The 24,726-nt window shown below is 46.6% G+C and overlaps 2 protein-coding genes and 1 long non-coding RNA gene across 19 annotated transcripts in view; 2 read left to right on the forward strand and 1 right to left on the reverse strand.

Moving 5' to 3' along the window:
- ARSG (arylsulfatase G) overlaps window positions 1-24,726 on the forward strand; it is a 149,496-nt gene that overhangs the window by 86,287 nt on the left and 38,483 nt on the right. For 11 of the 16 annotated variants that reach the window (XM_073235823.1, XM_073235824.1, XM_036997270.2 and 8 more), the window contains 4 exons: window positions 3,523-3,631; window positions 11,199-11,319; window positions 15,690-15,780; window positions 22,468-23,471. In XM_073235823.1, coding sequence (XP_073091924.1) covers window positions 3,523-3,631; window positions 11,199-11,319; window positions 15,690-15,780; window positions 22,468-22,742 — 596 coding nt within the window. In that variant the 3' untranslated portion in view covers window positions 22,743-23,471. Of the gene's footprint in view, window positions 1-3,522; window positions 3,632-11,198; window positions 11,320-13,515; window positions 13,586-13,691; window positions 15,574-15,689; window positions 15,781-22,467; window positions 23,472-24,726 lie in introns of those variants that run through there. The other 5 variants (XM_073235827.1, XM_073235825.1, XM_073235829.1 and 2 more) reach the window with 4 other exon arrangements.
- Window positions 15,795-21,334, forward strand: LOC140849188 (uncharacterized). 2 transcript variants are annotated; one of them, XR_012130850.1, is made up of 3 exons: window positions 15,795-17,972; window positions 18,376-18,544; window positions 18,941-21,334. It is a non-coding gene; the product is annotated as an uncharacterized lncRNA (long non-coding RNA). The 2 variants fall into 2 exon arrangements; XR_012130849.1 differs by having other exon boundaries at window positions 18,441-18,544.
- The window catches only part of WIPI1 (WD repeat domain, phosphoinositide interacting 1), a 31,418-nt gene continuing 30,163 nt past the window's right edge, over window positions 23,472-24,726 (reverse strand). Inside the window, exon 13 of the mRNA XM_036997277.2 lies at window positions 23,472-23,996. Coding sequence (XP_036853172.2) covers window positions 23,949-23,996 — 48 coding nt within the window. The 3' untranslated portion in view covers window positions 23,472-23,948. The remainder of the gene's footprint in view (window positions 23,997-24,726) is intronic.

Consider the following 24,726-nt stretch of genomic DNA (forward strand, 5'->3'; position numbering starts at 1 on the left):
TTGCTTTCTGACTCAGTGAAACACAGCAGTTCCATCCCTTCTGAGAAAGACTGCTGTACAATGTGCGGGCCGTGGTGAGGCTTCCTTGCCCGCGCTGTTTTCATGCCTTGTGGAATGCCACTTCATTTCCGTAGCCAGGGAAGGAAAAGCAAGCAAATTCATGAATCATGGTTCTGTTTATATTTTGGTTGCTGAGGCTAAATATTTATTGCTGTAAGTAAGAGGGTCTGCCTTAATTAGAGTCATAACTAACCACAAGTGCATTGAGATGCATTCTCATGACCATAAGACATGCATTTCTCAGCAGAAAGTCAAATGCAACCAACGCTTTTAATGTTCTGGTGCCACTGATCCAAGTATGAAGGTTTATCTAAGCTAAGAAACAGCTTTTGAAATAAAAAAGTGCATAGATGTTTAATTTATGGGCTTATCTGTTGTTCTTACTGTAACTGATAGGTTGACATTTATGATCCTGTGGCATAAAGGTATAAAGGTGAGGGCAATGTCAGACGAGGACTTAAAAAGCAGAAAAGTTACATTTCATTTTGAAATGCATTGAGTGCACTTCCTGGTCTTGCCCCTTGCCCTCTTTTCCCTTACCCTGGAATAGGCCTTCTCCACATTAAATCACCAGGAGAGCTTTAGAAGTTATTGGCGTCCAGGTCCCATCCCTAATTAAATCACAATTTCTGGGAAAGGGACCTTGGCATGGGAATTTTTTAAAAGCTCCCCTAGTGATTCTACTAGGCATTCAGGGATGGGTGGGGGCCAACGTCTTAGAAGGTTAAATGGGTGAGGATGCTGGCTGTGTAGTTAGACCTGGATTCACATCCTGACTGTAGTATTTGCCAACTGTGTGACTTTGGGTGAATTACTTAACCTCTCTGAACTTGGGTTTCTTCATCTAAAAAATGAGAATGATAAGTGCCCAGCCCGGAAGGTTGTCATAAGGATTAGATGAGATCATGCAGGGAAGCACTTAGCATTATGCTGAGTACTCAACTTGGTGCTTAGGAAGGGTTCAATAAATATGAGATATTATTGCTGCAATTATTATTATGTTTAACTCGAAATAACTTTTCCTTTGTAGAAGCAAGGATCACTGAAGAGTCTTGGGGGACTGGGGGCAGCTGTCCTGGGACTCAGCCTCCCCTGATGCAGATAAACCACCACAAACACTGTTAGATGTTTCTGACAGTCAGGCTGCAGCCCCGGGAATGCCGTTGGATATTTTCAAGTTTGTCCACCTCTGGCCGGGCCAATGAGATACTGGGATTTGGAACCAGGTGGTGTCCATGCTGTGGAGGACACTTTTTTTTATAATTGCTTACCCACACTTTAGACTCTTTTAAGATAAATTCCTTTACTGTGCGAGGTCTGTGGGCATGGCTGGAATATATAATTGTATCTTCCTGTTAAAGCCAGAACCGCAGTGCGGGCAGCATGGAAGGGGATTGCCCCTCATGTGGGCACTCCCAGGGGCTTCTCTCAACCAATCTTTTTCTCACTTTCTCTTAATTTCTGACTCTTTGCATGTGGACTGTCCACTTGGTCGATGTATACACGTTTTGTAACTGGCTGAATTTCTCCTAATCCCTCCAGCTTTCAAGCCTCTGCTGAAATAAGGCAAACATATTGAAATATTTTGCTCTGAAAAACGAACTAATAAAAGACAATTGCCTGAGAAACAACATCACAAAAGGTTGTGGCAAACAAGCAGAAGCCCTAGTGGTAAAGACCAATTAGTAAATTTATTAGGCAGGGGCTTCTGCCCCCTTCTAGAAACATCCTGGAGGGCAGAGACCAAATCCTGCATGCCACCCCTGGTGCCCACTGCCGACTGCGGTGCAGGCACTCAGCTCTTGCCTTCTAGTTGGATCATCTGAACTATGGCTTATTTCTTGGAATGGAAGCCTTCACCTTTCCATAGCATCTGGCCTCAAAAGCTAAGTAAGTCTGAATTTTGTGCACCTCATGTGGACAAGTAACTCCATAGGCTCCATAATTTCACCCACCTGTCCACTTGAATGCACCGAAGCTTCCGCACAGATGCTCCTCACGGGGGGATCATCTGCAGAGCCCCGGCATGCGCAGTGTGGATGCCCCTCTCCTGCTCTTTGGCCTTAAGCTGCAGCATAAGTCATGCATTCCAAGGCCATGTGGGAGTGTGTTTTATGCTTGCTGCTCTTTTGGATTCTCTGTTCCATGTGCGTGAATAATTGGGAGTGGGCTCTGTATGCGTTTATGGGAGATGTGGCTCTCAATGGGAAGAATGTATTTGAGAAATCCTGGACCGGGCCAAGGAGCTTCCCATTCAGCCCGCACAGCTCTCCTTGGTTCGGAGAGCCCCACACCCCTAAACATAAACAGTCCATAGGACGTGAGTTGTTTTGTGTTTTGTTTCTTACTTGAACACTTGGGGGACTCCAAGCCGGTTAGGAGAAAATCCCAGGAATGCAGGGCATTTCCGGTGTGGCGTGCTGGGCCAGGGACATCAAAGGTTCCGTTTGCTGCAGTGTGAGTGCAGAGGACAGAAGCCTGCTCTTGTTGCAGCTTCCTTCTCATCATCATTGCTTTCATATTCACGCCAGGCAACACGGGGAGGTTGCATGACTGCGGTATGTGTGAGCCACATACAGCGTCGGCTTGGAAGGGCTTTCTGCACGCTAACTTAGTGGGATCCTTGGCTCAGCTAGAATTGGGGTGGGGGTGTGTGTGGGAGTGGTGGGGATAGTCATGGTTAATTCAGTGCAGCATGGTTTCAGGATGTTTCCATGAAACATGACCTCATCTCTTCCAGCCTGCTGGTCATCATTATACTGGTGGTCATTTTTGACTTAGTGGTTACAGAAATAACTCCTTTAATTACCAAAGTGGAAATTCATAGATTGCACGTATATTGTTCTTACCTCCCCTCAAGAGGCAAGAGGTCGGAGCTATTACTAACACTGTCTCCACAACATCAGAACAACTTATTAATTCAAGGACAAGCAAAGCAAAACAGACCAAAATACAGCAACAAAATCCATACCAGATAAGTGGTTGGGCATTGGGCAGATCAAACAGCCAGGGACGTTTCTGCCTGTCTCTCTTTCCAAATAATGGTTTTTTTTTCCCCCATCCTAAACAGTCACATTACAGTTAGTAGGAAGACAAATTCATTGATTCAACAAATGTTTGTTAAGCACCTACAATGTCTTGGGTGCACAAGAAATGAAATCTCATGGTGTGGAGGTTCACCTTAAGCAGGTGAATTAGCAAGCTGGGCAATGTAAAGTGTTAACAGTGTCATGAAGAAAATCAAGTGATGTGATTCCGTAGGGTGGGTCAGAGGCAACTATTTACATATGTTTGAATCCAGTGAAATACAAACACATCAGCCAGGTGAATAAAAGGAGCTGGTTACTAAAGGAAGTCATTGCTTTGCTGGAATTATAGGAAACTCTTAGATGGTCTCTCTGTCATCCTGTTGGGACCACTCTGCTGTCCCAGAGAACCAACTGCCTCTCTTCCTCCCAACAGGGGGAAGTCCAGCCAAGCAGACCACCTGGGAAGGAGGGCACCGGGTCCCGGCTGTCGCTTACTGGCCTGGCAGGGTCCCCATCAATGTCACCAGCACTGCCTTGTTGAGGTATGAGACCCAAACTACCTGAGGTATTGGGGTTTAGAGCAAGGAAGTCTTGGATGCTTGAATGGCTAGAAACTTTGTGGGAATGGGAAGAGACCTCATCCTTTGCCGGGTGCTCCCAGATCCCCCTAAAACTCCAACTGCAGCAGCAGGGATCTGCCTGTAGTAATGCCATGTGCTAAAGAAGCGGTACAGTGGGACTCGAGCCACTCAAGTCATCCTCCAGGGACAGCCTGGGTGACAAGGGGACTGGGTGGGTTTCATGGCCTTGGGCGCAGAGTCGTGGCAGGGGCTGCTGGGTGGAAAGCAGCACGGAGGCCAGCAGCAGCCCCTCCCCTTTGGCCCAGGCCACGCTGACAGGAGCCGATGGATCATTTGAGCCGTAACTACCCTGGGGTGACTGTGTGAAGCCAGCATGTCACTGGCAATCCCATGGCCCTAGGAAAGGAAGCTAAATGTCTGCTTGCTGCGGAGAGGCAGAGAAGGGAGGCTGCAGGTAGTGAGAGAAAGCGTCCTTAGGGGAGAACATTCTTCCTACCTCTGGCAGTAAAGCTTCTCACATGAGGTGAGTCTCCTATATTGGGCGCTTCCTTTATTAGTATGACGGTGGCTGAAAGAACATCTTCCCATCACTCTTATCTCCTTATTAAGGCAGATCCAGGAGGCTGTCTCCCTGCCTCTGGCATGTCATTCTGAAAGCAACGCCATGCAGCTATGTAGCCGTGACTTATAACGGGGCCTTCCTCTCTGTGGTTCTGCCCTGTAGTAACTGGCAAGGGGGACCCTCCTTAGAAGAGGGTACTTGTTCCTGTGCTCAGAGGTTTTGGTCTGGTTAAAAATGCTGCTGGTTCCAAAGGGTTTCCACCATTAGCTGAACGGGTGCTGGCCCAAAGACCTCAATGGAGCCTCGCAGAGGAAAGCAGGTGTCACAGGCCCGCTCAGCATCCTCAGACCTGGGAGGGAGCAGGGAGAGAGACTGAAGCTCAGGGGGAAGGAAGTATAAACAGCTCTGATGGCCAAGCGAGGGGGTGGGCAGGCACTGTCCCTGGCAGCCCGTGGGCCCCCAGGACTCAGGTCGGCCCTGCACAATCAGGAAGGGCAGCAGACCACCAGGGGGTGCCGGCAGGTGTGACAGCAGCAGCACCGTGGGAGTCTGTGATGTCGGGCTAGCTGGGAAGAGGGCCAAGAAGGCTGCTTTTTATGGGGCCGACTTGGTGAGGTCAGACCAAGTGTTCCAGGCTTGGCTGCACACGCATAAGCAACTCAGCCACCTCTTAAGTTACACCACCAAAAACCCAGCCTGTGTTCTCCCTTGAGAGCGGCGTTTGCACCTACAGTCAGCCACTGCGCTGTGATAGAATTGCATCATCTCACTGATAATTCAGGGCCTCAGAGGTGACAGCTGCTTAGGGGACAGTTGGTGACCCAAGGAAGTGAGTGTTGGCACAGGGTAACCTCTGCTTGCGGCCCCTGGCACTTTACCAGGATGGGATACTGATAGACCATATCAGCCCCTCCCAGGATATGTTTTGATAGGACAGATTGGCTCCTAGAATTCCCCATCTTGCTGTTTCCCCACGTGAATCCATGTAAAGCAAATGTGACTGGAGCGTCTTCACTGCCAGACAGGCCACCATGTGCCTGTCTATTGCCCTTTCTGTGACCCCCTCAGGGGCAGCTCTAAGGAGAATGGCCTTGAGATCCATTTCAAGAAACTGATCTAATACTTCATGTTCTTGGGAGCCCAGCCAGGCCTCCCACCCAGATTGCTTATTGCCTATTCTCATATTTTATTTCTTAGAGGGAGATAGATCTCCATCCAGATCAGAGAGAACTCCCTTAAAGCCCTCAACGCTAGGGCCAGAGCCGCTTAAACCTAAATTCTGGTGGCCCTGAGTAATTATGGGATAGAAGTACCCACATGAATACAGGAAAGTAAAGGGTGTGTCGGTCAGGGCTGGGGAGATGGAGTCCACACTATTTCATTGGTTCCCTTTCAGAGATAAGCAACATGAAATTCCGGGGTGCATCCAGGTGATGGATTAAGATCAAAGACAGGTCTTACATGTGCCTGGAGTCCAAAACCCAGAAGGGGAGGGGAATTCATTTATGCAACCAGTATTTATTGTTGTGTCTGATTATGGCTCCAGCGTTGCACTAGGGACTGGGGATGTAATAAGGAGCAAATGAGACAGACAGCTCGCCATGGTTAGGAGCTAACTTACCACCAGGAGGGCAAGGCTTTGGTAGCATATGCAAAGGGCCTGGTGGCTTGAACCTAAAGCTCTAATGCAGGATATGTCAGCGTCAGCATTGTGGACATCTTGGGCCCATCAGCCCCTGTTGTGGGGGCTGTCCCATGTCGTACGGTGTTGAGCTGCATTCCTGGCCGCTACCCGCTAGATGCCAGCAGCTCCCCCTCCCAACCGTGACAAGTGCTGTGTCTCCAGGCAGGACCGAATGTCCCCTGGGAGCATGTCCTCATGCTGGTGGAGAACCGCTGCTTTAGTGTGATTGCTCTTAGCCACATACAAAAAACTGAAGGGTCTGCTCTGCCTTTGAGCTGGGAGACCCCCATCTCTGTTCAGGACAGAGAACCTCTCTTTTGGAGATTGCTGGGGCAAGTACACGGGAACCGGGTGTTTTGAAGGACTTGAAACAATCTCATTTGAAAAACGGCCGTTCTAGAAGTGCTTTGCAGCCACAGGAGTGGATAATCCCCCAGGTACCTCGGTGCCCTCTTCAGATATATGAATGGCACTCAGTAGTGTGGAAGGGGGTTTGGCTGCTTTGGACTGTCTCAGGGCACAGAACCAAGTCCTGGAAGGTGGGGCTGTGGGAGATGCTGTTTGTGTCTGTGTTCTGGGGTTTAGGCGTCCCCCATGGGCAAGGCCTAGCCAAACGCCCTCCCCAAAATACTCCCCTCTGCCATATCTGGCAGTGGGTGGCAGTGGGTGAGCCAGTGGGGTGGTCTCAACCCCACTCCTAGCCAAGCCCTTGCTCTATGACCACATGCTTTACTGCTGGCCAGGACCCTGTGGGACCCCTGTGCTCCCTGAGAACAGCGCTCCTGGGCCCTGCTGGCCTCTGAGAGGGACCTGAGGCAGGGTCTGGGAAGCTGGGGCCTCTCAAACCTCCGCAGTAGGGCTTCAGCCAGGAAGGGGTGGGTACCTAGCTTTTCCCAGGGTTCACAGAGGGAATTACAACGCAGGAAGGAACTTAAAACTGAACGCTAAAAAGAGCCTCTGCGCACGTCCTGGGGACAGGCCCCACCCACCCGTGGTCTGGGGCAGTGCTGCTTTCCCTTCCTTCACCTCGGGTGGCAAAACCCCCCCAGTCTGTCCGCACCCACGGGCCTCCCAGTCCTTCCCGGGGCAGCTTCTCACTTCCCATCTTCAGAGCACATCCTTCTTTCCCAAATACAGTGTCCCAGCTTCTAGGCAACACTTCCCTTCCCACCCCCTGCCTTTGTCCGCCCCACCCCAGGACGGCGCAACCCGGCACCTTGATGCCCGCACGTGTCCTGAGGTCCCGGCCGTTCTGCTTGACGTGAGCCCCTTGCACCTCCCCATCCGCCCACCACCTCCTGGTCCCCACACCCAGGGTCCTTGGGCAACTCCTTGGATAACAGCACAAATGCACACATTTCCACGCACAGCCTTTAACACTTATGGCTGGCTGTAACCATACTCAGGAAAAGAAAATATTTGCACACGGGCAACCAAACCTGCAACTGTGTCCCCTTGCCTACTCTGAGGACAGCTTTTTAATTTTAATTTTAATTTTTTTTATTTTTTATTTTTTATTTTTTTTGAGAGGGCATCTCTCATATTTATTGATCAAATGGTTGTTAACAACAATAAAATTCTGTATGGGGGGGTCAATGCTCAATGCACAATCATTAATCCATCTCAAGCCTAATTCTCGTCAGTCTCCAATCTTCTGAAGCATAACGAACAAGTTCTTACATGGTGAACAAATTCTTACACAGTGAATAAATTCTTACATGGTGAACAGTACAAGGGCAGTCATCACAGAAACTTTCGGTTTTGATCACGCATTATGAACTATAAACAATCAGGTCAAATATGAATATTCGTTTGATTTTTATACTTGATTTATATGTGGATCCCACATTTCTCCCTTTATTATTATTATTATTTTTATTTTTAATAAAATGCTGAAGTGGTAGGTAGATGCGGGATAAAGTTAGAAAACATAGTTTAGTGTTGTAAGAGAGCAATTGTAGATGATCAGGTGTGTGCCTGTAGACTATGTGCTAATCCGAGCTAGACAAGGGCAATAAAACATCCACGGATGCAGAAGCTTTCTCTCAAAACAGGGAGGGGTGAGGTTCTAAGCTTCACCACTATTGTTCCCCGATTTCTCACCTGATGGCCCCCCTGCGACTGTGCCTGTCTTAGGTTGTTCCTCCCTTGAGGAATCTTACCCGTCTCTGGCTAACCAGTCATCTTCCGGGGCCATACAGGGAAATGTAAAGTTGGTAAGTGAGAGAGAAGCCATATTGTTTGAAAAGGTTAGCTTTTTACTTTTTTGCAAATTTATGCCCTGTGGCTTCTATGCCCAGCACTTGTCTCGAGCTTTACCACCTGGAGGAATTATGATACTTGGTAAATTCGATATGAGGCACGAATTCTATTTAAGGGTTGTAATTAGGAAGGAAGAAGAAAAGCTGTAGAGGTAGCATATGGAAGAAAACATGGGAGGATTGATTATTTCTTTGACATATCTTCTTGTAGAGTACCTTAAGCATGTATAGGTTTTAAACTACTAACTAACTTACGCACACATATTAACATAATAGGAATACGGTGACATAAACAAAGCAAATCTATAATTACCAGCCATCTCCAGTGAAGCCAAGAAAACCATTTAGCACCCTAGGCATTTGTGAAAATTTGTCTATGATATGATGGATATTGTCCAACTGTACTTGAACAGTCTGAGAGAAATCAGACAAATTAAAGCAACCCATTTCTGGGATCTGTTCACATCCTGTATGTTCTTTTAACCGTAGATAGTCTATAGTCGTAAGATTTTGGAGTGCTACAACTTGCACCCCTCCCAACTCCTGGTTGAGTTCCAACAGTACAGATCCGGTCAAATTCGTTGTCTCACTGTATGCGCATGCCAGCCTAGATATCTCCCTTGAGGACAGCTTTTTATGTCATTTTATGCAGGGAAACCTCAGCCTTTTCTTCCACCAGTGGGCTCTTGGCTGCCCTTTTCATAATCAAAAGACCTAGTGAAGAGGGGTTTCCTTCCTCCAGAAGTCAAGGCCGACTTGCCCATCAGGCTAGGGAGGCACAGTGCCAGGCCCCATGAGACTTTTAGGGGCACATGAAAATTTTATTTTCTTTTACAACCAGAAGAAAAAAAAACTTTTAGGATGAAGGAAATGGTTTAATGTATACTGCTTATATATTCATCTTTGTGTCAACACAGTTGTGAAATGTAGTTTCTAGCATCTTCTGTGAAAGCCGAGGGAGCCAGGCCCCACGGGAGTCAGCACGCGGCCCAGAAAGCCTCCCTCTAGGGGTCATCATGAATCACAGACACCTACACGTGGAGGGCTTGGGGGTTTTGGTCTCTTTTCCAAGGTTTCAAAGACTCCCAGGACCAATTTCGCAGGTGGGGTTTGAGGTTTGGAGCAGCTGGGGTCCTTTGGAGGACTGACACTTTCTCCAGGCTCACAGCTTGGCTGGGGGCCTGGCCCTGGGGTGGCACTGGGGCTGGTGTGCACAGGAGGGTCCCACCCCTCCGGGCTGACGCTGGGACCTTGGCTTCCTCCATTACACAAGGAAGGACTTTTTGGCAGCCTGGGCTTGGCGATCAGTACTGGGCTGGCAAGTCATGGGAGGTGTTGATGCTCTTCTCGTGGGCCAGAGGTTTTCTTTGTGCTCTAAGTGGACTAGGCCCCTCTTAGGTTCCTGCCAAATTCTGAGACACCAGGGTTCCATGAACATTAAAACGACTGCTGTATGTGTATATATATATATAGGATGCTAAGCCTCATGGTAGAGGGGTAAAAGCTAAGATGGGAAAAGAAAGTATACCACACATTCCAAAATTCGAAGGTGGATCCCGTTTTGCTTGCTCACTGTTCCGGCCCATCTGTGGTGTCTGTCTCTTCTTGGGGCGCCATGTAGAAAAGGCTCCTGCAAACCAGCAGCCGTGCCCGCCACAGCCTTGCCCACCGCACTGCAGTCTGGGCTGCCCGAGCCGCAGCAGAAGCCCTGGCCTCTGGAAGGTGTCTGGACTGCGTGCTCTGCAAGTGCTTGCTTCCTGCTCCTCGGCTTTGCACCAGTGAGGGATGCCAGCAACCGGGGCGCGTATCTCAAGAGAGAAGCCACCAGCTACGCAAACTGTGAAAGCTAAAGGCAAACCAGAAACGCTCTGTACTGTAGTCAAAGGAGAGGTCCCACCAGGGGTTGTTGGCACTGCCATGTGGTGGGTCCCTCTTGCAGCCCCTCTTGGAGGGTGGAGACTCCCCTCTGCAAACCTCAGGATGGGGAAATGGGAGGTGTGGCCCCAGAGGCCTTCTTGCACCTCAAAATCATTGCTGTGCCTGGCCCCAGGAGAACCGGGGCCTCTTCCCGAGGAAAGCAGGCCCCACCTTGGCCCTCCACGTTGAGCTCCATCAAGTCCCACAGGCCCCCTGTTGGCTTGGCCCTCAGATAAACAGCTGTTGAAAGGGCAGCCCATCTGTTCATGTGGAAAAGTGTTTTTCTGACATGAGCACAGCAGGCTGGAGGGAGATCTGCCCTATAGTAGAAAAAATTTGTACCACATGATTAAAAAAAATATCGTAACAAAATCCAGCAAAATGTTAACAATGGCTGCCTTGGGGATACAGACTGTTTATGTGTTGTTCTCTCTTATATTTCTGGATGTTCTGTTCTTGGTCTACCCTAAGCATTTACTATTTTGTAATGGGAAAGAAGAGCTAAAATCAAGGGGGAGGAAAGTTTCCCATATGCTGGCGTTCTAAACAAAGTCTAAGCATTTGTGATGCAGAGACTCAGGGAAAGAAAATGACGTGGATATTCTTTTGCAAACACCTGTTACATACCGTTTGCTCTCCGTGAATGGCTGAGGCCTACTTGGCGACAGGAAGAACTCCTTAGTCCTTCCATAGGCTTGGAGGGGTGCGCTGCAAATGCCCAGTGAGCACTTTCCCAGGGCCAGCCTTTCTTATCCATTCCCTGCTTGTGTGTCTCAAACAGACAACCACCCGGTGAGGTGGGCACTGTTGTTATCATGCCCGTTTTAAAGAATTGGAAAGTGAGGCATTGTGAAGCTACGTCGGGGTGGCCCTGGGATTTGAGCCCGGGTAAAACCTAGGCAATCACCTGGGTGCTGAACTACCACACCATTCCTCTTCTCATAGGAGCGCGAATCCAGGTGGAACTTGGAGTAAGGACGGGCAGGAGGCTGTCAGTGCTGCTCCGGGCTGGTTCAGGCGGAGGGCGGGCGGGTTTTGAGCGCAGCGTGGCCAGGAGGAGAGCCTGAGACTAGCAGCGACCAATGTGTCTTGTCCTTCCTGCAGTGTGCTGGACATCTTCCCCACGGTGGTCGCCCTGGCCGGGGCTGGCCTGCCCCAAGGCCGGCACTTCGACGGTCTGGATGTCTCTGAAGTGCTCTTTGGCCGGTCTCAGACTGGGCACAGGGTAAGTGGAGGAGGTGTGTGACCCCCAGGCTCTGCGGGAGCTTGGCCCGCTGCTTGTCATCCAGGGCTGCCTTTGTACACACAGAGCCATCCTCAGTGAGTGGCTACTCCAGACTCAGTTTAAGAAACCCCATGGCGTGACCCCTGTGAGACGAACCTTTCTTTCTGCTCCCTTCACTCCTTCCTCTATAATCAAGCCAGTCTGTCAGTCCACATTTATATTTAACAATTTGGCTTAGGGTGGGTGTACCTGGGTGCTTTTCCCCTATAGCATGTGATTTTTTCCCCCAACTACTGAATTTTCCGACACAGAGGTATCCAGCACCGTTTTTTTGGAGGAGATGGCTGACTAATGCCTGTGACTGCCCTATTGTGGGCCTTCCCCATTAGAATAGGAGCTTCCTAAGGGTGAGGATCCCACTTCAGAATTCTCAGGGCACCTAATATAGTGCCTGGCACCCAGCCAGCATGCAGTAAATGCAAATTGGATGAATGAATGAACAAATGAATGAATGGAACTCCCCTTGGACGGCAGGGCCAGCAAGGCCTTCATGCCCCTGACATTTTCCTGGCTCCTGGAGGGCCTAGCGCACAGCTCTGCAGCCCCAGCACTGGCTTTGGGCTTCTGCTTCCCAGCATCCCAGCATCCCCTCTTCATGTGCTCTGTGCACTCGGTGGCAGCAACAGCCAGTAAGTGTCAGGCCTGATGGCTTTTTCTTGTCATTTCCATGTGTTTTCCTTTTGCTGAAAGGAAAAGGAAGAGGAAGTGGGTGGGGGGGACCCTGAGCCCTCTTTGTAAGGCCTGGTGAGGACACAACTTCTCAGTTACAGACCCACACATCAAAGGGTCTATTTATGTCTTTACTGAGGGTCACATGGAAGTGACTCAAATGATGCTCAAATGTACTGTGGTGGCTGCTGGAGCTGCCCTTCCCCTCAACTGGCCCCAGTGAGCCAGCACCAGGGCCTGTGTGGGCTATCAGCACTTCTGGAACATTCATGCATGTTCTGGGGGCTGTCAGAGAATGCCTGGAATGTCCTCTGAAGAAGTCTTGCTTCTCCCTGGGATATCTGACTTTCTAGAGCCTTCTAGGCTGAGCCCTACTCCCAAACAGCAGTGAAGCAGGAAGATGGCTTCCGCCTTTAGCCTGGAAATTTGCAGTATGTGACCCTGCTGGCTTAATGAAGACGTCAGTGGAGAGGTGCTCCTGAGTGTTTATTACCATGGCTACTAATAGAGTAATTGGGGTCACCAGGAAGTGCTTCAAGGACTGTGGTCTCCCTGACATGTCAGCCTGCCCGGGGAAGCCAGCTCCTTCACGCGCTAACTTCCGTTCTCAGATGGGGAGGGCTTGTCTCTCAGCTCACAGAGGCCCCATGCTGGGGCCTTAACAGTTCCTGGTCTCGTGTCCAACGGGGTTGGGCACAGGGGCCAGGTGGGGGGACCAGAAACAAGCCACAGCACCGTTTGGGGTTTTAGTGGGGACATTTGATGTGTGGTGATGCAGCTGGAGTCGGGCTGATTTGCTCCCTAACTGCACCCCTTGGCCCAGAAGCTGCTGATGGTGTCTTCCTTAGTAAAAGCACGTGCTGGCAGGCACTTGGGGGCCACACCCAGCCTCCCAGAGAGCACTTGATTCCTGCAATGTCAGTGAAGATGCTTGAAATAAAATATTTTGCAGTTTGAGAGCAGTATAGGTAGTTTTATTGGTCCTGAATTTGACCTTGATCTTTTCTGGAAGATCACTACAAAGACTAGAGTAAAATTGTCTTGAGTCGCTGAAGGGCGGCCAGGAGGTAAAAATATGGGTGACTGTATAGATACACATACATATACATATATGTGTACCTACACATGCCTACACGTACACTCATGTGTTTTTTAATAAACATGATTTAATTGGTGTTCACAATTAGATATGTCCTGGGCTTACAAGGATTCTAATGTGGGTTGGTTTAGAAAACCATTCCTGTTTCAAAAACTCACAGTGACTCCTACTTGGTCATTGTAAAACAATATGCAAATATGTCTCAGCAAGTGGGTTCTTCCCTATTTTGAAGATGTAGTGACTGAAAATTGAATTGTGGAAGCAACCTAGAGCCACATACCCTCTGGTAACCTCCCTGGGCTCTATGTTGAGAGGTTTAAAGGCAGATAATGAGCTCTCCATTTTCCCACTGCCTGTCTCCTTGATAGCTGGGGACATCAAGTCCTTGAAGTTCAAAACCGACAGCTGTGCTGGGCCTTCTGCTTCTGATCTTGACAGGTCGGCATCTGCCCTGAGGGAACCACAAGGGGGGAGTCGGGAGCTGGGAAAGGGAAGGTGCACAGCCCAGCATCAGTGTCCCACTGTATGTTTGCCTGATTCCCAGGTGGAAGCTGGAGCGGTGAGGTCCCCACCCATCAAGTCACTTCTCAGCCCCAGGTTGCTCTGACCCTGTCCAAAAATTGTCAACAAAGGGAAGGCTTCTTTAATGGCTCTGCACTTGTCCGGCCCGAACCAGACTGGGGCTGCTGGGGGCCCTAAATGCTTGGCGCACCCCTGGAGGCCATACCCGGAGGAAGCAGAAGCTGGGTTTTAGTCCTGACACTTCTCTTAGGGAGGCCCCTAGTGGCGAAAGAGGCCACCTGGAGTGGCTGGCGAACAGCCCACCCCTTTGAGGAACTCCAGCTGTGTACCCGCCATGGAGGGGCTTTGAAAGGGATGCTACAGAAGCTCCAGCCCCCAGGGCCCGAGATAAGGAGATGCTAGCCGGCTTAAAAAATAAAATAAAACCAAGCAAACAGGTGAGAAAGGCAATCAAAAAGGCGCAACATGTTTGCTGAAGATAAAGTTATCTTTGAAATTTGGACCGGGTGTCCTCTGGAGAGGAAATGTCTTCAGTTGTGATTCATGTGTAAATTTGCCAACCTCCTTCCTATGTCCATATAAACAAGAACGCCATAATCAGCCTGCTCAAAAGAAGGAAAAACAGCATATACGAGTTCCCCCAAATCCATCCACATTTCTGAGAGTGAGCCATCCCGAAGCTTTGCGGCCTCTCGGATTTTGGAAGTTGCCTCTGACAATACCACGTGAATGCCCTGAACGAGGCAGCCACCCTTAATGGTGTTTCGGTTCCTGATTCTCAAATACCAATGGTTTGAACCAGCGGACCTTGACTCCCATCTTCTGGATGTCGGAGAGCATCAGAGATACGTTGACAATAGGGTTTCCAAGTCTCCCACTTCCTGCCTTCCCCAGAAGGAAACAAAACAGCCTCCTGCGGCGAGAGCTTGGCTTCCTGCGGAGCTGGAAGAAGTGAGGGTTTTGAGTTACGACTTCTTTTCCTGTTTGGAAGGAGCCCGCTGTCATCACGGGGGCTGGGGAGCTTGTAGGGCTGTCACGAGAGCACAGAGCACGGAAGCAGCAGGTGTGGGCGGAGCCCCGCCCTGGGCGGCATCCTCTCAGAGCCGGGAAACTTGGGGGGACAGCTGTTTGCGGCTCCAACAGATGTTCCTCATTTTTTTTTTTTTTTAGCCCCATGGAAACTTTGAATCACGTAAGCGCCTTCCAGTGATATATATCGGTCATGATTCATACCAGCGTAGTCTCATGCTTCCACCCAAAACCACCCACCTACCAAGGGCATTGGTCACTTCTTTCCTACCAAATCCTGCCCTTGGGGGTCCTGCATTAGGTGTTTCCGTTCCGTAGGGTGATGCTTTCATCTGTGACCTGATGAGGAAGGATTTTCTCAGCCTCAGTGGAGTAGGACTGAGTTAGGTGAGGAGCTCTGTGTTTAGAGGTCAGGCTGTGTTCAGTTCCTTCACTGAGCTGTCCTCAAGATGCCGTCTTACACTTGCTTGAGTGAGAGTTAGAAAATCTGGGTGCTGGAGAAGCCGTTTTTCAAAGCCGTCTGAGGCTCAACTGTGTCAGAATCCCTGGGAATGTTTGTAAAACATACAGATTCCCAGGCCCCTTTTCTCCAGGGGTCGGGCCCAGGCAGGGCCCTGGCCTCCCAGGCCTGTGACCTGAGCCCGACCCTGTGCTTTGTTTGAAGAGCGTGTGCTGTAGCTGTCTTGAAATTATTTCCGGAAAGCGTTTCTCTCATTCTCATTTTGTGCTGGGCCCTGCAAATTATCTAGCTGGTACGTGGCCTAGGAATCTGACTGGAGCTGAAACCCATTCCCGTTAATTAACCAGTAGAATAGCTATTCGTGGAGGCTCCGGGGAGTTGGCCAGTGTCTGCCCTTGTTTGGGGTCTGAATGGGGATGGAGGGCAGAGACAGTCGGGGTGGTGGGGAGGGGGACCGGACAAAGAAAGTGATGCTTTATAAGGAGCATCGAGTGTGGTCTCCTCATTAGTAAGCCTGCCACCCTTTCTCAGGTACTGTTTCACCCCAATAGCGGGGCAGCGGGAGAGTATGGAGCTCTTCAGACAGTCCGCCTGCAGCGTTACAAGGCCTTCTACATCACTGGTGAGTCAGTGAGGTGCCTCCCACATGCACACCTGGCCTCTGCCCCTCCTGGGCTCTCATTCAACCCTCCAAGAATGAGTGCGGGCTGCCCTCCTCAGCTCTCAGCACCTCTCATGGTGCACCCCAAAACCCAGGCCTGCCAGAAGGGTCCAGCACAAGCCCTCTGCACCCACAAATAATGCAAACAAGGTCTTTCTCCCGTTCACTCGATTCCCAGCAAGTTCAACCCTACCTAGTTCAGCACATCTATATGGTTCGTTTTCACATGAAGAACCTTTCATTCCATTGTTTAAATGCTAGTTTGGCTGAACATGAAATGGAAGCTTAGAGGTATTTTAAAGTGTAATTTACTTGACACCAGCCTGTTTCAGAAAATAGACTTGAGAGGTCTGTTAAAGCACACGGACAAAGTCTCTCCTCTTCTTGGTTCCCTCGGTGACCGTTGTACATGTGTATTTCAGAAATATGCTCCTGGACCAGGATGGTTCTTGAAATCTTCCAATGGCTTTTTGCTGCCCGCTGAATTCAGACGCCCTCGGTCTCGGGCCCCTCTGCTTTTCTAGCCTTGGTTCTCCAAGAACAACGGCTCTCTTCGTTAGCCTTCATATATTAAAATCCCTCCTAGTTTTTAAGGCCTTGAATCAAATTCCACCTCCATCATAAAACTCCCTCTCATTCTCTCAGCTGGGTAGGATTTGAACTCTGATATTTATCACGCTTTGCCATGATGCCAGTCATATAGGTTCATGTGCATTTCCTCTACCAGTTTTGTGTCTCTACATGTAAGAAGAGTTCTGTAAGCTCTCTGATCTTTGTTCCTCTGAAGTGCCTAGAACAATATTGTCCACCTAGTAGGAACTCTAACCTTCTTTTAATGAATGAAATAACAAAAGAGAAAAAGAAAAACAAAACAAAATCTGGGACCTCACGTGGATTCCAATATGATTGGGTTATTTACTGTTTGAGTTTGCCAAAGAATTATAAAGAACAAAAATTATTTTTCCCTGAGTGTACATAAGTGATCCTGAAGAAAATGTGGCATAAGAACAAAACAAGTTCTTTGAGTTCACAACTTGAGGGATATTAAATATGCCAGAAGAATCTTTGGTTCTCCAAAACCGAAAATGCAAAGCAGTCAGATATTTGTTCTGCTTTCAGATGGAGTTTCTCAAGTACGGTCCTTACATGACATGGTAGAAGAGAGGTATGGTTTGTCCAGGCTGAGTTAATTTGAGAATTCATAACCCTGCCAGAAAGCGCTTGGCATCACAATATTGGAATCATACATATTACCGTGAAGTAACAGGACCATTTCAAATCATCAGAGGCAGACAGAAATTATGATTAGTCAGGGAGGTCTGCCCTTCTGGGACTTACCAAACTCCCACGACAGGTAGGATGAGGAAGGACCGAGCTCTCAACAGACAGGGTAAAAACTGTGAATAGGACGAAAGACAGACATGCTCTGATTCCTCCCAACCCTTTGGAAATCTGCATCCTACTTATTTAAAACTGCTCTTGGATATGCTAGATGAATTGACATCTATTGCATTTACATTAGAGAAAGATGTGTCCTTCTGCACTAAGGATGTGATTTTATGGTTGTAATAGGTGTGGCCTTAAAAGGCAACGGGTCTGTTTTCATGTGTGGCCTAGGATTAAGGTATCTTACTGTTTTTCTGTTTTTTTTTTTTTTTAAAGGGACTAAGGCAAACTTTACATATAGCGAAAGACACAGATCCACACTGTACAATTTGATGAGTTTTTATAAATGTATATACCGGCATAAGTACTCTCTTATGGCTGTGAAATACAGACTGATTTTCAAATATTAAGCCAACTTCATCTTCCTGGATAAATCCCACTTAGCTGTGCTGTGTTACTCTTTCTATATATTGCTGGATTTGATGTGCCAAGGTTTTGTCTGTAAATTTCCTTCTCGTAATGTCTGTTTCAGGGGTTGGCATCAGAGTTTTGCTGACCTTGTAATATAAACTGGGAAGTGTTCCCTTCTCCTCTGTTTTCTGGAAGGGCCTGTGTAAGATTGCTATTACTTCTTTCATGTTTGATTGAATTCACTTGGGAAATTATTTGGGCCTGGAGCTTTCTTGATGGAAAAGTTCTTGGTTATAAATTTAATTTAATAGGTATAACACTATTCAGACTTTTTATTTCTCCTTGTATCAGCACTGGTAAGTTGTTTTTTAAAAATAATTTGTCCATTTCATCTGATCAGTCAGATTTATTGGCACAAAATTGTCTATAACACTCCCTCTTTATCCTTTTAATTAACCTTTTTAACAAACGAACTTTGGCTTTGCTAATTTCCATATTGTTTTCTATGTCGTGATTTTTGCTTTGACTTCTATTATTTATTTCTTTACTTATTTTCAACTTAATTTCCTCTTTATTCTAGTTTCCTAAAGTGGACATTCAGATAATTAATTTAACTTTTCTTATATTCAAATAGAAGCATTTATAGCTACAACTTCCGCTTTAAGCACTGCTTTATTTGCACCTCACAAATTCTGTTTTCATTATCATTAATTGAAAATATTTTCTAATTTCCCTTCTAATTTCTTCTTTGACCCATAGGTGATTTAGACTGTAAAATAGCTATCTTACCTTTGTAATTTCTAATTTAACTTTATTATGGTCAGAAAATAAGCTCTGGAAGTTTTCAATCTTTTGACATTTCCTGAGACTTTTTATATGGTTTTGCATATGGACTATCTTGGTGAACATACCACGTGGAATGAAACAGGTATGTATTCTGCAGTTCTATGTACAATGTTCCATAAATGCCAGTTAGACGGAGGTAGTTGATAGTTTTAAAATCATCTATATTCTTCTTTTTTGTCTAGTTCTATCAATTATTGTTAGAAGGGTATTAAAAATCTCCATTTAGGATGAGATTGTCTATACTTCCCTTTAGTTTTGTCTTCTTTAAAATTGACTATCTTTATGAAATGTCCCATGTTATCTTGAAGTTTATTTTGTCTGATATTAACATAGCCACTTCAGTTTCTGATGCTTACCATTTTCCTCCTTTTATTTTCAACTCAATTGTTCTTATATTTAAAATGAGCCTCTTATAGGCAGCATGGAGTGGAGTCTTGCTTCTTCATCCAGTTTGATAGCCTGTGCTTTTTAATTGCAGTTTTGTCCATTTGCTTTTCTACATACAAGACCATTTGATGTGCAAATAGAGGTACTTTTCCTTCGCCGTCTGGATGCCCTGTATGTCGTTCTTGCCTAATTTCTCTGGCTAGAACCTCCAGGACGGTGTTGAATAGAGGCGATGAGAGTGGAGTCCTTATCTTGTTCCTGATCTCAAGGGGAAAGCTTTCAGTCTTTTACCACTAAGTAACGTTAGCTGTGGGTTTTCCATACTTTTCATTAGTTTGAGGAAGTTCCTTTCTGTTCCTGGTTTGCTGAGGGTTTTTTTTGTCGGAATGAGTGTTGGATTTTGTCAAATGTTTTGTCTGCAACTACTGAGATGGTCATTGTTTTAGTCCTGAGATTCCATTGTTTTACATTTGTATCCTTGGGTGAATCCCACTTGGTCATGGTGTATAATCCTTTTTATGTGCTGCTATGCTGAGTTCAGTTTTCTAGTGTTTGTTGAGGTTTTATTGCGTTTATAATCATAGGTATATTGGTCTATAGTTTCCGTTTATTGTGATGACTTCAGTTTTAATATCAGGGTAGTACTGGCTCAGAATGAATTAGGAAGTGTTCCCTCCTCTTTGGAAAAGTTTGAGGATTGGTGTTAGTTTTTGGTAGAACTCACCAGGAAGCCATATGGTCCTGGTGTTTTTGTGGAAGTTTTATTATTAACTCAATCTCTTTACTTGTTATAGGACTATTCACATTTTCTAGTTCTTCTTGAGTCGGTTTTGGTAGTTTGTTTCTAAGAATTTGTTCTTTCCATCTAGGTTTCCTAACTTGCTGGCATATATATCCTCATTCATTGTATTCCCTTACAACCCTTTTTATTCCTGTAAGGATGACAGCAATGACACCTGCTTGGTGTTCTCTGAACTTCATCTGTGGTTTGGTATCTGACAGAATTTGGGGAAAACCTCAGCCATTTCATGTATTTCTTCTGTTCTTTCCTCTCTTCTCCTGATTTTCCCATTATGCATTTGTTACAACATAGTTATCGCATAGTTCTTGGACATTCTGTTCTGTTTTTTTTTCCCTCGGTCTTTTTTTCTCTTTGCTTTTCAATTTTGGAGGTGTTTTTTGAGATCCTCAAGCTCAGAGGTTCTTTTCTCAGCCATGTACAGTCAACTGCCAAGCCCATCAAAGGCATTCTTATTTTTCTTTCTGTTGTAGGGTTTTTGATCACTAACACTTTTAAAAATTCTTATTAGAACTTCCATCTAAGAAGTGTCTGCCCTCCCGCCCCACCCTCCCATGGAGCTTTTAACCCTTAGATACGTCCACACTGAGCTTCCAGCAACTTGTCAGTCACAGTTCAGGTTTCCCTACCAGGGCACCAGTTTCCAGAGCTGTCTGCTTGCGGGTTTCTATTCTACAATATTGTGATTCTTTGTATCCACCTGCCTCTGCAGTTTGAGGGGATAGTGGTTTACCCTGTGACCTCAATTTTCTGATAGATTTAAGAACAGTTACTGATTTTTCAGTTTATTCAGCTTTTGTTAGGGTGGAGTGATGACTTCCAAGCTCCTTCCAGACCAGAACCGGAAGTTTCCTATTTAATTTTTAAGAACTGGACACTGTGAATGTGCATTGTACAGATTCTGACTTCTGTTATTTGAAGACTTGATTTTTGTTCTCATAGACAACTCATTACTACGTAATCCCCTGAAACGTGTGGAGCCTTTCTTTTTTACTTTGTTAGAACTGGCTTTCAGATTTTGTGCTTAATCTTAGGCAAATGCTTTCATCCTGGGATATGATCTTTACTCCTAGCATGAATCTTTTGGGACTTCAATGGAAACTGGGAAGTATTTATCAAGCCTATGTAACTTAATAGAATTCACACTCTAAACTCTATCTTCCCTGTAGTGGGCAGCACAGAAATGCCTGGCAAGCTATTCAGACATCCAGCTATAGCTAGAATCTGTCTCCCTTAAGCATGCACAGTTCAGGGGTCAGCCAAGGATCTGAAATTCACATATTTTGAGGCTTCCCCTCTCCAGCTCCCTCCTTCCCGGGATTTCATCTATCAGTTTTCTTCTCTTGTGGCTGCACTGAACCCTGTCCCCTGGCAGCTCAAGCCAGAGAGACCACAGCCTTCTCCTTGGGCTCTCACTGCTCTGTGCTGCAGATTCCACGGGGTGGTGGAGACAATCCCCTAGAGAAAAACATCTTTTAAGCACAGACCCAAACCAGTGTGGTCTCCTTCATTAAACAATCAACATCTTTTCAGTTTCTGCTTGCTTTGGTAATTTTCTAGTGGTGTCAATTTTGTGTATGTATGTATTTTTAAATATGTTGCCTAGAATTTAGAATTGCTGCCATTGGAGGGGTAGTTCTTTGCAAGCTACTCCACTCTTCCCTTCAGTGGAAGTCTGTAACTTTTATAATAGGAGTTGGTCCCAACCTTTGCTTGACTGATTGCCAGACCTCATACCACCAACCTTGATTGGTAACGAAGAGCCAAAGTGGACTGCAAACTCTCGGCAGAGGCAGTAACTCTTACGTTCTGCTGAATATAACCTGAATCTCGGTCAGAGGAGGAAAACCACTAACGGAGGGCTGCCTAAAGACTCTGTGAGATACCCATTCTTCTTACTCAGTACTTCAAATTTTATTTCTGTCCAGACTGGACGCTGCATCCTCAGGTAGTATGGCTTTGGCCCTGGTAGATTTGTTTTTACTGAGTTGCACCTTGGCATTATGCTCTCATAGCGAAGGGTGTGAAGTCAAGAGCTGGACTATCCTCATCGCACAATGGTGGTTTTCCCAAGAATGTTGTGGAACATTCAATCATACGGGGTCCCCCGTAGGAGGAGCCACTGGAAACATTTCTCACACCTCAGTGCCAAAGAAAGCTCTGCTTCCCGGGAGCAATCGATAAGTTTCTATCGTTTGGCTGCTAAGAAGCTCAGAGGCAAAGCAGGTGTTTAGGAATTCCTGTATTTCCAAGGGTTATCCTTTGCCTTAATTCTTTTGGCTTATGGAATATTCATTTCTGTCAGATAGTTTAACTACTTTTTGCACAGAAAAGGCAGAAACAAAAGTCATCTGCATCACGAACAGCCAACGATGCTGCTGTCCCTGCGCACGTCTGTGTCGCTCATCTTCTGAGACTGCTTTACTAGCCATATTCTAATTCATACAAGAATCTCAGCTGCAACCCCAAGTGAAATTCCTCACCTTGCCTTTCTGCCTCATTCACCAAATTGAGTATCTCTGGGACTCAAGAGGTCGATTTTCAAAAATCTATTTACTCCCGAAAGGCAGAGATGAAAGATATTGGAGTAAGTGCTCTGCCCGCTCTGAAGGCAAGTGCAAGACGTTTCAGATCGTTTTGGATAATAGAAGCATCACTGGATGAAGCACATAGATTCTCATGGCCATTTATCAGAGAACGCACCCATTTGAATATTTAAGTCCTGGCATGCTGACTTAGTTTATAATGGACCACAGCTCTCCCCTTTCCAACAGAGGGCCTGGCTGGGTTTGATGGGCTATTTGTTGTCACCTTCCCAGGTGGAGCCACGGCCTGTGATGGGAGCATCGGGGCTGAGCAGCATCACGAGCCTCCCCTTATTTTTAATCTCGAAGATGATGTCGCAGAAGCGGTACCTCTAGAAAGAGGCAGTGCTGAATTCCAGAGTGTGCTGCCCGAAGTCAGGGAGGTGCTGGCGGACGTCCTTCTGGACATCGCTGGTGACAACGTCTCCAGAGCGGATTACACTCAGGATCCCTCGGTTACTCCCTGCTGTAACCCCTACCAAACTGCCTGTCGCTGCCAAACCAACTAACAGACCGAGTTTCCCAAGAGCAGAGGTATCAGGAAATGAGACGGGACAGGTTCATATCCCAACCTAAGTTTTACTCACTACGGTTATGCTTTAAAGTCTCAGAATTTTGTTTTAAAACCCCCCACTGTCCTTCCTATGTGCCTGTTTAAGAGAACAGATGTGCCAAGCTGTAATGGAAAGCACACAGGTTTTGGGGTCAGACCAGGTTCAACTCGTTTTTGAACTTGGGCAATTATTTAACCTAACTTGCAAGCTGATCTTCATGATTAAATAAGGCAATATATGACAAATGCCTGGCACATTACATGACACAGAACAGATGCTCAATGCATTTTCATTTCCTTTTCATGTACTCAGATTAGCTGGTCATTTAGCATCAATTCATTCCACTGGTATCTAGAGCAGTGCTTCTCTGTCTTTAATGTGCATACAGATCACCTGGGATCTCGTGAAAAGTGCAGATTATGACTCAGTTGGTGTGGGGTGGGACCTGAGACCCTCCATTTTTAGGCAGTCCTGGGGGATGCCTTGTGTAGCAGAGATGTTGACTAGACAAAGTTAGATCCATTTCCAGGCCTCAGAGCAGAAGAGCCCACAGATAAGCCCATGACCCTACCTGCCTCGTCACTCCCTTTTGAAGATCAAATGACTATATTTCAAAGGTTTTACGAGTTCTTCCTGGTTTCTCAAACCAGGAAGAAATAAAATAAAAATTTAAAACCTCAAAAATGCATTGCTATGATTTTATTATTAGCGTCCTAACTGGGACTCAAAGGTAATAAATGATTTATTCCAATCACAGCAAAAATACTTTGCCTGGCTTAAAATAGTCTCTCTCTAGATGTATGTAATATACAAGAAATACAATTCAAAGAAGTTTCCTATAAGTACATTTTTACACAGCATACATTTAAAAAGGATGCCCTTTTTAATATAAAATTCCGGTTATAGACCAATATGGTTAGTTAGCATCGACACTATGGCTGTGACAGGCTGCAAATAGCAGGAGGTGGACAGTGCCTCCCACACCCACTGGCGGCTGAGAGCTCGCTGAGCAGTGAACCGCGTCCTGTGGCTTAAGCAGGCAGCACCTGGGGTTCCTGCCCCACTTTCCGCACACACAATCGCACTCCATTCTTCCACCTTCCTTGTTCTCTCCAAAACCACCTGATAGGGGGTGTCCTGATCTTTGAGGTGCGCTTCTCATCAGGACTGCTTCGTTTTGCCCTTCTGACTTCCACGGCACAAGATTATCTACCAAAATCAAAACAGAATGGCCTTACTCTTTCCAGGAAGAGGCTGTTAGGCAGGCTGCATTATCAACAGATCTGGGCCCATGCAGGGTCAGTGGCGCGGCTGGGCACTGCAGAGTGTTTGCACCTGTCCACAGATTGACTCTCACCCATGGCTGCAGAAAACTCACCCATCTTATTTAGCTCTGCACGAGTAGGGCATGGTTTCAGAAAATACAGGTTATATATAAAATATATATGTGCATGTATATCTGTATGTACATGTGTTTTTTAAAAAGGCTTATTTTGTAAACACTGACTGCTACATCACTATTAAAAAGTCAGTAAATACCCTTGACCCCAGATCCCTTACTCTTACTCACAAGAATAAGACTAGTAAAGGTTGGTTTGTTACTGAAACAAAAGCTGCCCACCCTCCTGAATATAGCATCTCTCTAAGGTACCAGAAATGATCAATTCTCTTTTCTTTCCATTGTTCATGGAGCAAAGTAAATCCCAAGGATGTAAGAGTGATCAAGTACAGGGACATGCCAATATATTTTTTAAAAAGACCATTACTGCTGACCCACTTTCTTAAAGCAAAGGCCCAGGGTGCCCCTCATGAGATTATCCAGGTTAAGGCCATGTTCATAACTATAAGCAGTGATTTTAACCAAGCCAAGACTCCAAGATCCTTTTGCAATCTTGGAAGTTTCTGAGGATTCCAGTGGGTTGAGATGTAAATTCTGGAC

The sequence above is a fragment of the Manis javanica genome, chromosome 4, assembly GCF_040802235.1.
Source record: "Manis javanica isolate MJ-LG chromosome 4, MJ_LKY, whole genome shotgun sequence".
In the NCBI taxonomy this organism is placed as follows: Eukaryota; Metazoa; Chordata; class Mammalia; order Pholidota; family Manidae; genus Manis; species Manis javanica.